The sequence below is a fragment of the Rhipicephalus sanguineus genome, chromosome 5, assembly GCF_013339695.2.
Source record: "Rhipicephalus sanguineus isolate Rsan-2018 chromosome 5, BIME_Rsan_1.4, whole genome shotgun sequence".
Lineage (NCBI taxonomy): Eukaryota > Metazoa > Arthropoda > Arachnida > Ixodida > Ixodidae > Rhipicephalus > Rhipicephalus sanguineus.
In genome coordinates, this window is record NC_051180.1 from 107206249 (window position 1) to 107220013 (window position 13765).

The following is a 13765-nucleotide window of genomic DNA, read 5'->3' on the forward strand; positions in this document are numbered from 1 at the left end:
CAGGAGGTCCATTTCATCCAAACCTCAATTTTTCTTGCCCTTTCTTAGAGACTTGTCGATGCAACTAGCAAAAACAAGTGATGTACACAATTGTGTACAAAAAGTCTCAAAGGGTTAATGCCAAAAAAGGAAGCATGGAAAGTTTCATTAGAAAATATAGGTTTATTCATAAATTAAGAGAATTCATGCATGAAGAACACCTGAAAAGCAAGAACTAATTTTTTTGAACACGTCATTTTTTGTTTTAGTGCAGTTACGAAAAAGACCATAACTTTTGTACAGAACCGCACAGAGACTTAACCTTTTCTGCACAACAATTCTGAATGTCTGTGTTTTAAAATATTAAGAATAAAAACTCAGTTTTAAAAAGGTCATTTGAAAGGGTGGTGGAACCCAGCTGCAAAAACTATTTAAATAGAACATAATAAAAACAGCAACTCTTAGTTCAGCTACATCAACTATGTACAAGGAGATAAAATTTCTTCTACTACTTCCACCTTTGAGGATTTTCGTGCAACGTGGTCATACGAGTACAAGAATAGAGCATGTGTTCAGTACTTCATCAACGAAAACGTTCAATAACACACAACATCCCGCAAAGGGCAGAAATGCTAACAGTGGAACAAATGTAAAGTACACGATACAAACATGCGAGTGGTCCAAACTCTGCAGTAGGAGTTTTGGATGAGTAGAGACGTTTGCGACATGTTCACGGCAAAGGAATAGAAACAGCGTGGACTAGCCCTTGGCGATATCTGTATGTACATAGGTAGGGCAAGCACGGCTCTGGTTAGGGGGTTTATTGAGATCTGAAGTTACGCAAATGTACAGACAACAGCAATAATTACAGAAGAACATCTCATTGTTTTCTCAGTCTCATGTTTTCTTCAATGGCGTCTACGAAGCTGTCGTGCATTTCCTTGATTGTGTCCATGATCTCCCTGTAAGTGACCTGGAACATCAGAAAGCATGTTGCAATGCAACCTCATAACTGTACACTTTAACGATGGTTCTTCCGCTACACATAGTGACTTTAATGGAGGACACTGAAAGGTCAAAACAGGGTCAGACATGCCATAAAAAAGACCGATTTTTACCAGTAGGGGTTTTGAAATATAAAACTTGTTAACATAAGTGCAAACATGTTTATTTGCGAAAAACAATTTATGAATAATGAAGCAAATGCCAAACAGCGGAAACAACAAATGTAACAAGTTAATGCTATTTGGTAACAAGAGAGAGGGGGTTGAGGATGGAATTAATGGAAATGACTACAGGCACCAGTGATCACATGGTTGAACTAAAACAGATTGGCTCAAATTGGCTCGAAGAGGCATACCAGGTGAAGGCATTTGCTGAATGGCCATGGCCATTCCAAGTTGGAGGCTATGCATGGCCTCCAAGATCTGGCAGTGTGTGCTTCCCAGTTTTGGAGGCCATGACATGGCCACTCTGGCTTTGAGGTGAGGAAGCATCATTGTATTGGCGTATCAGAGATGTGGCAAGTCTCTTGAGGCTAAATTAAAGACTAAAAAGACTCACTGTGGTGGCTTAGTGGCTAAAGCGTTGTGCTGGTAAGCTCAAAGATGTGGGTTCATTTCCCAGCCACGATGGCCACATTTCATTTGGGGGCGGAATGAAAAAAAAAAAAACACCAGATTTAGGTGTGCATTAAAAAGCCCCCAGGTGGTCAAAATTAATCCGAAGTCCTCAACTGCGACATGCCTCATAACCGCATTGTGGTTTAGACACTTAACGGGGGGACACTGCTCTTAAAATTTTATTTCTTGATCGATTTTGTTGAAACTTGGCAACTATGTATATTTGTGTACCGATTTCAAATATGCAATTACTTTTCTAGTATATTGTGTAGTTTTTAAAATACTAAATATTTCATGTGACTTTTGGGGGGCAAGATTATTTCTAAACTGGCTGTGTTACAAAGTAAATGAGCATATCGCGGTAATCTGCAATCGGAACTGTGTGCAATGCAACAAAAATGGACGTTCTAAACCCATTTGAACAAAAGTTATGCCATGAACATTCGCGAGTGAGTCAATTTCAAGCTAGAATTTCACTCGTGAATGTTCAACATACCAAAACTTTTGTTCAAATGGGTTTAGAACGCCCATTTTTATTGCACTGCACAAAGTTCTGATTGCAGAATATCGTGATATGCTGATTTACTTATTAACTAACTCTGTTTAGAAAAAATCTTGCTCCCCAAAAGGCACATGAAATATTTTGTATTTTTAAAACTGCACGTCACTCTAGAAAAATAATTGCATATTTGAAATTAGCACACGAATATAAACTCATGAAGCTTCATCAAAATTGATCAAGAAATAAATTTTTTGAGTGCCATGTCCCCCCTTAAAACACCAGGATTTAGTATAATTTAAACACTAAACAGGCAGGCATTGTGTCTCATCCTGGCGGTTCAGTAGACTTGTTTCACTTCATCGCACAGGCTAAGTAAATGCCACTGGTACGACATGGCGGGAGGAAAACAGCGCAATAAGACTGAGCACCAGAAAAAGGAAGACAAACAACAGTGTTGCTCTGCTGTTTTCCTTTTTCTGGTGGTCCGTCTTTTTGCGCTGTTTTTCCTCCCCGCCATGTCATACCAACACCCCAAAGCAACCACTTTAGCCACTGGTACCACCGGCTAGGCACAGAAAAAATAGAGCTACATTAAAACGATTACATTGTCATGACTGAGCACTTCAGAACTGCAGCCGTGGATGCAAACATGTGTACTAGTACTTACACGTGCAGCATCTGCGCATTGGTGCAAGGCAGCATCACTGGCAGCAATGGTTTCATCCTGCCGAGCAATGGTCTCTGCCAACTGCTTCTGGAGGTTAGCCAGGCTTGATGTTTTGCGTGCAAATGGAGAAACAGGGGTGGAAAAGGCACGAGTGTTACTCGTCGTTTTCATACCGAGAACGATTGACTACATATCAGCATGCCTGTATAATCAAAGTTTATTTTAGCTTTTGCAAAGGTACACAACGTAAAGACGTCATCCTGCAATGCATCGAGTATGAGTGATAATCGTGGAAAGGCACACGAGAGGAGGACAAACTTGTACAACTTCAGCAAAAATGGTAGCAGCAGAGTTTTTAGTTTTGAGCATTTTCTAGTCAGACAACCTGCAGCACTTTGGAGGAGCAAGTTGCATTTAGACACTTTGGAGGTAGTGTAATAGCCTCCTCAGCCAATTTACCAACACAAATTTTAACGCATAGCACTTTCGAGAGTACTCAACATGTGCTTGCCAATGTGCAGAGCTCTTGCTCCATAATTATCAGTCTATCTTCTAAAAAATAATACATTTACTATTGCTTAGCTATCAATCCAGACAGTTGATAACATGTGAAACTTTCTCGAGAAAGTTCCAACACTGCCGCAGCATTTAGTTCATGTCTCCAACCCTAGTCATGTACTCAGCAAAACCGGCATCTGCCTCAGCCAAAAGCACTTGATGCCATTCTATCTCCTTCCTGTCCTCCACGATGCAGCGCAGACGAAACCATGTGAAAATTGGCCGTTTGAAAATCTGCAGTTTTATTGGCAATTAATTGCGTAGAAAACGTTGGTTCAGTGACTAAATTAACAAATGGGGTGCTATGTGCACACAGCCAGACAAACACTCGATAACGGTCAACACTCGCCCATCATAGCACTGGCGTGACGAACAGTGCCACACAGAGGTGCGAAAAAGCATATCGTTTGATGAACGTTTACTGAGACAGCAGACAACAGGGACATACCGCTTTTCAGACTCCTGAGCGGCCTTGATTTCTGGATCGGTGGTTAGCTTCTGCCGAAGGTCAGAGGTTGCCTTGCAGATATCGGCATACTCCTTGTCCAGATCATGAGCGTTCTTGCGCGTGTCCTGAAACGAAGCATCAACACATGATTTACTCTCGAAGCTGCAGGTCGAGAACGCTACTAGAATGCGCGACTGTTTCTGGTTTATTTGAAGACGCTTGACGCAGAGACTAGAAGAGAGATGTAATCCTGCTGAAATGCCTATCAGGTGGATGCACAATGTCTGGCAAGACATCTTTTTCACCTGTTGATCACTGAACGTGACGTAATATGAAAATGTAGCCTATTAGGTGGTTCCTCACTGCCATTTAGGGTGCTGCTGTTTCAGATAAGAAGCCCGTGTAACTGGCACCACTTTGTGAAGTTTTAGTTTCACAGGGCGGCGTACAACATATGGACAGGTAGACATGAGCAGCAGTGCTACACAGAAAGGCGGACACGGACACGTATGCGGATGGTGCTTTCCAGACTCGACGCTTTACCAATAAACCCAACTTTGCCTTTCCGTACAAGCAGGCGGTCTGTCAATATTCTGAACCACCTTATGCATGTGAAAAATACCGGCGGATACCCACAGTATATGGCAAGTACAACCACCAGGACACCACAACCTGTGAAAAGCTCAGCCTCTCAATGGTGGAAGGAGAGAGCCTCCAGATAGTGTGAAGGAGTAAAACTTAGAGCTGTGCGAATAGCAAAATTTTGGGTGCGAAGCGAATTCGAATAATAAAGATTGAGTGCGAATCGAATCGAATAATTTTCGAATATTTCTCAAACATTTTTCGAATAATTCGAAGTGAAATTACAGAAAAAGTTGCAGAGAATCCCTAAGTATGTTCTTGTGAGATAGCAACATGAAAGTGTTTCTTTTCGCTAGGTTGATGAAGCGCTGGTGGGGTCATATTTCATAGTTGTCTTTCTTATCAAGAGTGAGGCAATGTAGAGGCCCAATTGTATTTATGTACATGATTTGGTGCAACCAAAGTGTTGCCGACAACACTTTACATGTGATAGGCAAAGATGCCATTTCCTCAGCCTCTCCTCCTCTCTCAACTTCTGTGGAAGCCCAACTGATGTGGCGGACAAGGGTGTGCTCCCTTCAAGTCCAGAGTTCCAAATCTGCCTCGTAGACGTCGATATATAAGAACATCTGAAATTTTGGATGCTAAAATTTTCGGCGTCCGATTTTTGGGACTTCCTGCCCAAATTTCAGGTCCAAAACTGCATTAATTGAGCCCCCAACTCTGCCACGTCTTTCATCTCCATATTGGAACCAACGTTTTCTTGAGTTAATACATTTGCGACCGTAGCGGAGCTTGAAAGGCAGCTTTGCCGCAATACGGGGGTATGATGAGGTGAAGCATATTGAAAATCTAGGGACCACTTCCAAACGGACGTTGACTGTCTCTTGGCTAAGTTCGACCATAATGGAGCTTGAAAAGCAGCTTTGCCGCAATACCGGGGTGTGATGAGGTGAAGCATATTGAAAATCTAGGGACCACTTTCAACCGGACTTTGCCTCTTGGCAAAGTTCGACCGTAACGGAGCTTGAAAGGCAGCTTTCCCACAATACGAGAGTGTAATGAGGTGAAGCATATTCAAAATCTGAAGGGGTCATTTTTAATCGGACGTTGACTGCATTTGTCTTTGGGAAGTTCGAATAGTAAAATTTCAGTGCGAATCGAATCAAATAGCAAACACTATTCGAAAAATATTCGAAATTTCGAATATTCGCACACCCCTAGTAAAACTATAGCAACTGTTTGGTTTAAAGGTCCAGTACGGTTATGCAAGGCACGACTACGCAAATTACACGTGACCCGGCATGTGCGCACCACAATTCTTAGCTTGCCTTAGCATAATGTGATGGGATACCTCGGATCTATTATTGTAAGAGGAGCTTACCTAAGTGGCTGCAGCTAGCTGCATGTGCAAACAATCCAAAATTGTAATCGTTACTTGTGGTGACACCAGGGACTTGGCAGTGCTTAACAACAAGACTTGTAAGAGTTGCCCCTCACAATGCATTTAACAACACCAGCATACTTACTATGTACTAGTATGTCCATTGCAAGAAAATGGCATGTTTCAGTAATGTCCAGATGTATGTGCTTTCCATCGGCTACCTCCATTTTATACCTGCGATTTCCAAATCTCATCAAGGCACCATACCATGCCTTCCTTGCCTTTGCATCCCCTTTGCTACTTTAATAGAACACTGACTTTGTGCTCTACACTTTACATCACCTGTTCCACTTCACACTTTTCACCTATCTTAACTAGGTGTACCCAGGTTTATTTTTCAGCCCCATTCTTCCATTCTATTGTCTAATACTGCATAGAAAATTGTCACGGTCGTAATTTGTCTGCAGTGTGATTTAGTATCAGTTGACAGTGATCGTCGCATGCCACATGCGATGTAAAGGTGCACGACGGTCGAAGGCTGCGATGAGCCTCCAGTCGAGATTTGCACTTTTCTCTCAAAAGCACTAGTGTGTTACCCGCGTCAACATCAGCCATAGGTACACTTGAAAGTTGAAACTGATTACCAGTCTAAATTTCACAAGTGTAGTGATGCTGACGAGATGCATACAATAACGGCCAAAAGAGGCACTTACGGCCGTTTGCTCTGCCCAGTATGACTTGTGCTTGGCAATGAGCTCTTGCTTCAGCTGCAGGTCTCGCTCCAGGTCTTCCACTTTGAATGTATACTGCACAGTGCAAAGGGAAAACATTATTGCACCATATCCAAGCCTCCCTTTACCAACTTGTATAGTATTTCGATCCAGTATAGTACCACAGGGTGCGCTTAGTGGTCCTACATGTCCAAGTTTTTCATAGTTCTCACCAGAAGGGTTGGAAAAGTGGGCGATTCACCTTCACAATATTTGCAGTTTGCGATGCAGTTGCCAATCTACCATGGCTCTTGCCTTATTTGGTACAGCGGGGAAGGCTGGGGAATGTTTGTTGTTTTGTTTGTTCCCCACTTTTTCTTGTATTAAATGTTCCGCCATGCAATTCCTTGTATTTCTGTTGCTGGATAAACCACTAGATAATAGTCGGCAATGTGTTGCAATTTTTCAGTAGTCCTACAGTCAGTGCTGTTTGTTCAGTATGCCTAATTAAAATAGTGCAGGCTGTCGGGCAACTTCGTACGATGTGCCTCATTAATACTTACGTTCGAGCCTTTTCCCTCACTGCTTATTCACCTATTCCCAATTTTTAGCTCTGTACAACTGCCGATTCTTTGGACAGAAGCGGACATCTGCAAATTTAGGTCATCTAGTAGTGATGCATATCATGTTTGAAGTTATATTAGGTAATCCTATTTTCAATAATAATTTCGCTAGTTGATCCCGGATATATCAAAGCTAGGTATATCGAAATCCTGCACACAGGTATAGCACTATACTACACATTTTTCTTTTATGTCAAATGCTGCGCCACACTGCACCCTTGAAATTCTGGCTCTCCTAACGATGCTATTAGCATTTCTGGAAATATTGGAAATATTCATGCCGACAAGACAACGCTGGTATAACAAATGCTGTCAAATTATTGAGGCAGTCAATGTGAAGGCAGCTTACATGCTACGGAGAAAAAAAGAAGAGCAAGTTGCACATCTCAAAAACGTGAATGGCTCAAGCAACTAGGGTCTTATTGCACTCCATGGCGGCAAATTTGCTTTAGTAAACTTCAATGCACCCCTACTATGTAATGCAGTAATGTACAATAAAAAATAAAAATAAAATAAAAACCAATTTCTGTGCAGTGGAACACTACATTCAGGGCCTACATTTCTCATTCCGAACTAGCAATGTGGTTAAGGGGAATCAATTGAAGGGCCTAATTTTGGTAGAAACGGATACGAAGCCAACAGGTAATGAGGCCGAGGAAAGCATAGGAGATCTTATTCTTTGTAATAGAAGCGTGGTAATTATGAGATAACTGGAAATGAAACTGGATGAAAGAACAAACTGCCACTGGCGGGGACTGAGTCCACAACCTTTGCATGAAGCATGCAAAGCTCTGCCAGTTGTGCTACTATGGCAGCTGTTCCCCTATTACTTTCTTGGGTATATATGTTTGTGTAATCCTTGGAGTGTGTTAGCTAGCACCACTCATGGCCATGGCAGCAAATGTGGAACATTTATCTGCATGTTGAGTGGTTGCAGCAAAAGTTAGTCAGCAGTGTCTTCATGTTTCTTTCCTTCGTCTGTCTGTCTAACAACTGGCGTTTACTGAAACCCTCTGCAGAATATATATGTGCGGTTATCTACAATTAAGAACTGATCGTCAAAGATGAGAGAGGTTAAACAAGACTAAACGCCAGTTGTTAGTCAGCAGTGCCTTAGTGTTTCTTTCCTTCGTCCGTGTGTCTAACTTCTGCTGCAACCACTCAACATGCAAGATGACCAACTAGCCGAGATGCAAACCATATACCTCCATATACGAGTATATACGAGTAGGTAGCTGACTGATAAATCCTCGCATGCTGCCTGAATGCAACAAGCCTGTCATACAGTTTTGCAATACCCTTTAGATTCTATCAGTGTTGTAGGCGTTACCGAAAAAAAGTAATAAGTTACTCGTTACGCTAACAAAAAAGGAAGGCATTACTGCTCTACGTTACCTCATAAAAAAGGTAACGTGTTAACGTTACAGTTACCCCAAAAAAGTAATGGACGTTACTTCTGCCGTTACTCTATGGTCAGAAATTTTATTCACCGTATTTCCACTGTAGGAACCCAAATAATTTTATACAAAGCTGATATTTATATTCACACAAAACTATCACAAACGAGAATTTTTGTGCGAAGTAGCGATTTAACGAGAACAGGTTGCACAAATGTGTCTTACCATGGCAGCAGTAGCGTAGCCAGAAATTTTTTTCGGCATTTAGCCATACTTTATGCATGGTTGTGCTTGAGTTTGTATGTGTCCCTGTACATTACACATGAAAAATTGAAAGATTTCGGGTCAGGGGGAGGAGGGTTAAAAACAGGCTTGATATCCATCGCTAGAATATTGCAAAGAAAATTTTCTAATAACTACAGCTTCTTGTAGAAATAAAGCAACAGCTGCATTTCAAAGCTGTCATCGGACAGATTGCCTCTTTTTAATGAATACATCCGCACCTCCACTAAATCTCGCTAAAAAACGTAGGACGAGACTGAAAAGGCTATGGCACAAGCGCATGTGCTCTAGCCTTATTCTTCTCGTCCTAAGTTTTTTCGCGCTATTTTCATTCATCATGAATTACCAACTCGCCCAACAGTATTATTAAAGCCCGGCGGACAGGCATGAGTACGCCGCTGCGACAATAGACCGTCGGGGCGAGCTCTGCAATAGTGGCGCCTATGAGACGAGGGAATGTGTAAAACTTCCGGGATAACTGAAAAAAAAAAAAAAAAGTAACGAATAACGTGAAGTACGTTACCGATTACAGGTCCTAAATAGTAACGAGTACATTACTAAGTTACTGAAAAAAGTAACACGTTACCGCCAACACTGAATTCTATACATGTGGGTTTCACAGCAGTACATAAACCTTTATCATCTGAGGTGTCAGCGTGACATGTGCAGACTAAGTGTCCTGAAGAACTTGCGGAAGAACGATACCTAGGAACATTCAATGAATACCTGCTCGCACAGATCCTGATCTTGCTGTATGCAGCCCTGCAGTTCCTTCTCCATACGACCGAGCTGGTCGGCCACCTTAGCGGCAGCTGCTGTGTTTGAGGCAATGTGCCTCTGAAGAGATCGGGCATCCTCCACTGGTCGCAGGTCGAAGTCATCAAGAGTGTTTCTTGGCAGCACACGACGCAGGCAGGTGGTAGAGGACTTGAAGCTTGCCTGTAGCTGGGCGTTTTCAGCGCGAAGCTGCAACAGAGGTTGTTTTCATAGTTTACGTGCCTGCTTTTGGCATTTTACTAGGCTTGTGCGAATATTAGAGCACATCGAAACGAATTTAAAATATTCTAAATTTCGAAGTATTCGAAATGAGCGAATAGACACAGTGAAACCTCGGTGATATGATCACGGCTCATATGAATTTTGGTGTGATACGAATTTTTCTTTTGTCCCGGCCATTGCCCATTGGCCTACAGTGTAATGGAGTACGGTTGTTTCGAACAGATTTTCACCTCGCGACGTTTGATACGTATGTACGCTACCGCGCAAGTACGAAGAGGCGCTGTCGCGGAAGACGCGCCAAGCACGTGCGAGCACAGAAGCACAAGCGTAGGCATACGCGCCGCGCCGCCAATTGGTCAGAATCACGGTGTATGAAAAATACTTTTCTTACACAGTGATCAGAGTAAACCTACAGTGACGCGTCGTAGCTTCCGAGATTGTGTGCGCGAATCTTAGAAGCCCTAATGCGCCTCTTTGTGCCTTCGTGTTTAGATTACAAGTCATGTCCTCCATGCAAGCGATGTCCTCGTGCATCAGACAACCTATGAAAGGTGGACGAGGACCCAAAGAAGAAAAGGACGGTCTTGGCGAATGAGCTAGGCCTCACAATGTCAACATCGGGGGCGTAGCCAAGGGGGGGTTCAACCCCACCTTGGCTACGCCTGTGAAACAGCTGTGAAGATTGGGCTGTGGCCACTTACACAAATTTACTGTGCGTGGCATTTCTTAAAATCATAAAACAAGTCCCAAACTTCACAGTCATAACAGAAATTTTGAGAGAGTTGGGAGGTAGTGTGCATGCGTCGTCAACAAGCATTTTCATGAATTGCACCTCATGCAGAGTTGTCGCAATCATGGGTATCAGCAGGAGGGGTGCACAAGGGGCACTTGTTGCCCCCAAACCTCACCAGCACAGCCGCGTTTGTACGCCCGACACTTACTGCAATCAGGCCGTAGATAAGGCGTTTTATAGTTGCACATTACAGGTTGAATACTGAAGTCGTTATTAGAACTGCCGATTACCCCACATATGTGAACAGTTTGCCCTGGAGTACCAATGTTTTGTAGAGTGGGCCTCAATACTCTCCATGAATGCTGCCCGTTTGACTCAACTGAAATGAAAAGTGTCACTCAGTGACTGATGCCGTTAATGGACAGGCAGTCGCCGGGAAAGTTCCAAGGGCAGCCTTATCGGCCCACCGAAACGCACCACGAAAGCACACACAATTTAAATGTAGGTCCTTTTAGTGCGCCAACTAATGCCAGTTGTGGTCCAAAGCAAGAGTTGGAGCCAAGAGTTGACAACACAAACAAATTATATTCCGAGTTAAGGCAGTACAAGCACCACGCAAACATCCACACTCGGCAGGTATCAATTACAACTCACAACATCACTTACATGGTGTTTAAAACAACGGGAACAAACTTACCGTGCTACAAACGCACTCTCATCCATTAGAACCTATCCAAGAACACTTAAAGGCCTTGAATATTCACCACACGTGTGCAGCCCACAATTCTTCGAACGTTTCTCGTATATTTCTCTTCCATGAAACACTCAAACAATATCCAGCTCTGGTCACCGTCATTCGGCGACACTTCTAAACGGTGCTCACACAGTGTCATCACTTGATTATCCAAGATCAACTGACCGCACTACAGGACTCACACGAACAATATAATTTCTTCGCCGACTTCACCCTACCGTCCTACCCTCCGTCGTCTCTCGTTTGGATCATTCCCGGTTTCGCGAACACTCCAAGTGATTGTTCTGCTTGTAGCACGTAGCGCAGCGACAGCTAGGGGAAAGGGATTAGTCTCGCCGGTTCGTCTGCGGAATCGGTCGGTTCCACTTTGATTTCTTGAATTCTCCCGATCTGCGTGGACCGCGACTGCGTTCTCGGTGGAGAGGGTAGGGGTTCGCCCCGGGCGCCTTTTGATGCTTGTCTTCTTTTTTTCGTTGCGCGCACCCGTTGGGGGTAGCAGTCAGCGCAGTGGCTTGATGCTGTAGTCAGGATGCGGCGGCGCGCGGCTGTTTTAGCACTCATTTGCGACAGAAAGAAGTGCTCCGTTACGGATATTACGCTTCCCGACACTGTAGATCGCATGGGAATACGTGGTACTTCACAGTAGTGTCTTTTCACACGTTCGAGTTGCACAGCGGCACACAACAGGTTCGCGTCATCACACCGCTAAGTAAAACCGTCTGCCACACACGCGCGCACCAAAAAACCGTACTCATGCGCAGGAAATATGAGGCAAGCTGCTCACACGCGCGGTCACACACAAGAAAGACACGAGAAAGCACACTGACACGCATAAATCCTGAGGCGACCACATAGTAACACGGACCAGCGTCTGCTTGCGGACCGTGCTTGTGGCGCCCTCACCCAAAACAGCTGCCGCTCAGCGGACCCGCGCTCGCCCATTGACGGCGACGCGACGCAGCAGGCCGCACTAGTTTTTTTACGTAGCGGCCGTGGTGGTACAATACATTACAATTTAAAAATGACTATACTTAGCTCATATAAGCCCATATAACACGCTTTTAAACTTAAAAAAAATGTACACTTAACCTTGCAGTGTGGCTTCGTGGCAGTGCAGATTTCCCCTGGGTAAGCAGTTTCACCGTACAGCAACCCGACGCTGCAGTGAAACGACCTTTACAGGGGGTATGTGCGGTCAAAGATACATATGTATTCGTTCATTTCGAACCACCTTCGAAATTTCTAATATAAATTCGCATTGAAGCGAATTCGAGCACTAATATTCGTTCGAATATTTGAAACGATCGAATATTCGCCCATCCCTAGTCGTCAGGCCCAGCTCAGAACAGCTCCGCTGTTAGTGTCAGCTCTGCCCACAGCCATTGCTGTCCCTCCCACAGAGATTTGCATAAATGCTCCATCCAATAGCGCTTACTCACTTTCGTGATGTCAAGCACTTCGAGCGTTTTAGATACAGTAGACTCTCAGTAAACGAAAATCTCTTAAATGGAACAAGTGCTTCTGACAAGATTGGTCTCGTACTTGTATTCTGCACCCTTGTTCATCTCTCAGTAAATGGAACTCCTGCTAAATGAAACATCTTCCTGGTCCCTTGAGGTTCCGTCTAACGAGAGTCTACTGTAGTCTACTTTCCCGTACCAACACACAGTTGTGTCGCCGGTTATAGGTCACAAATTTGCACGTCCTAGTAAGTTTCGTCAGGGATACTGACCTCACTGCTCAGCCAAACAATGTTTTAGGAAGTAATGACGAACCTTTAACTATCAATATGCATAGCATTTGCACTAGCCGAGAAAAACCACTTGTGGTTCAAGCGGAAACCGGCTAACACGACTGTCTTTCACAGGTGAATGGCATGCGCGCTGTAGTTCTGTGAGCGGAGTCTACTTTTTTTTTTTCTTAGATTGTGACCAAGCATAGTGCGTCAATGGTGTCCTGTCATGCTGATGGTGAAGCCAACCAGGGGCATAATCGAAGATCTTTGTTTGGAACAGAACGTATTCAGTTGCTGCAAAATCACAAAGTGGGTGGGCAGCAATGTTTGTGAGAACGGGAGATATAGAGAGAGCTGCCAAATTGCAAGCGGTGAACTCCGTGTAAGTTGATGCACCTCATTTGTAGTCTGCTTGGGGGCAACACATACTACGAAACAAAATGGTTTTCGCCTTCCGAGTAAAACTTTTATGCAAAAAGTATGTATTATTTCTAGGGGTGTGCGAATATTCGAAATTTCGAATATTTTTCGAATACTGTTTGCTATTCGATTCGCACTGGAATTTTACTATTCGAACTTCCCAAAAACAAATACAGTCAATGTCCGATTGGAAGTGGTCCCTAGATTTTTAATATGCTTCACCTCATCACACCCCGGTATTGCGGCAAAGCTGCCTTTCAAGCTCCGCTACGGTCGCAAATGTATTAACTCAAGAAAACGCTGGTTCCAAGATGGAGATGAAAGATGTGCCAGAGGTGGGGGCTCAATTAATGCTGTTTTGGACCTGAAA

At 43.6% G+C, this 13765-nt stretch overlaps 1 protein-coding gene across 1 annotated transcript in view; it reads right to left on the minus strand.

The window, feature by feature from the left end:
• Positions 1 to 184: 184 nt before the first annotated feature.
• The window catches only part of LOC119394894 (kinetochore protein NDC80 homolog), a 45383-nt gene continuing 31802 nt past the window's right edge, over positions 185 to 13765 (minus strand). The window contains exons 11-15 of the mRNA XM_037662194.2: positions 9481 to 9720; positions 6456 to 6548; positions 3777 to 3901; positions 2771 to 2873; positions 185 to 952 (exon numbers count right to left, since the gene is read on the minus strand). Coding sequence (XP_037518122.1) covers positions 860 to 952; positions 2771 to 2873; positions 3777 to 3901; positions 6456 to 6548; positions 9481 to 9720 — 654 coding nt within the window. The 3' untranslated portion in view covers positions 185 to 859. The remainder of the gene's footprint in view (positions 953 to 2770; positions 2874 to 3776; positions 3902 to 6455; positions 6549 to 9480; positions 9721 to 13765) is intronic.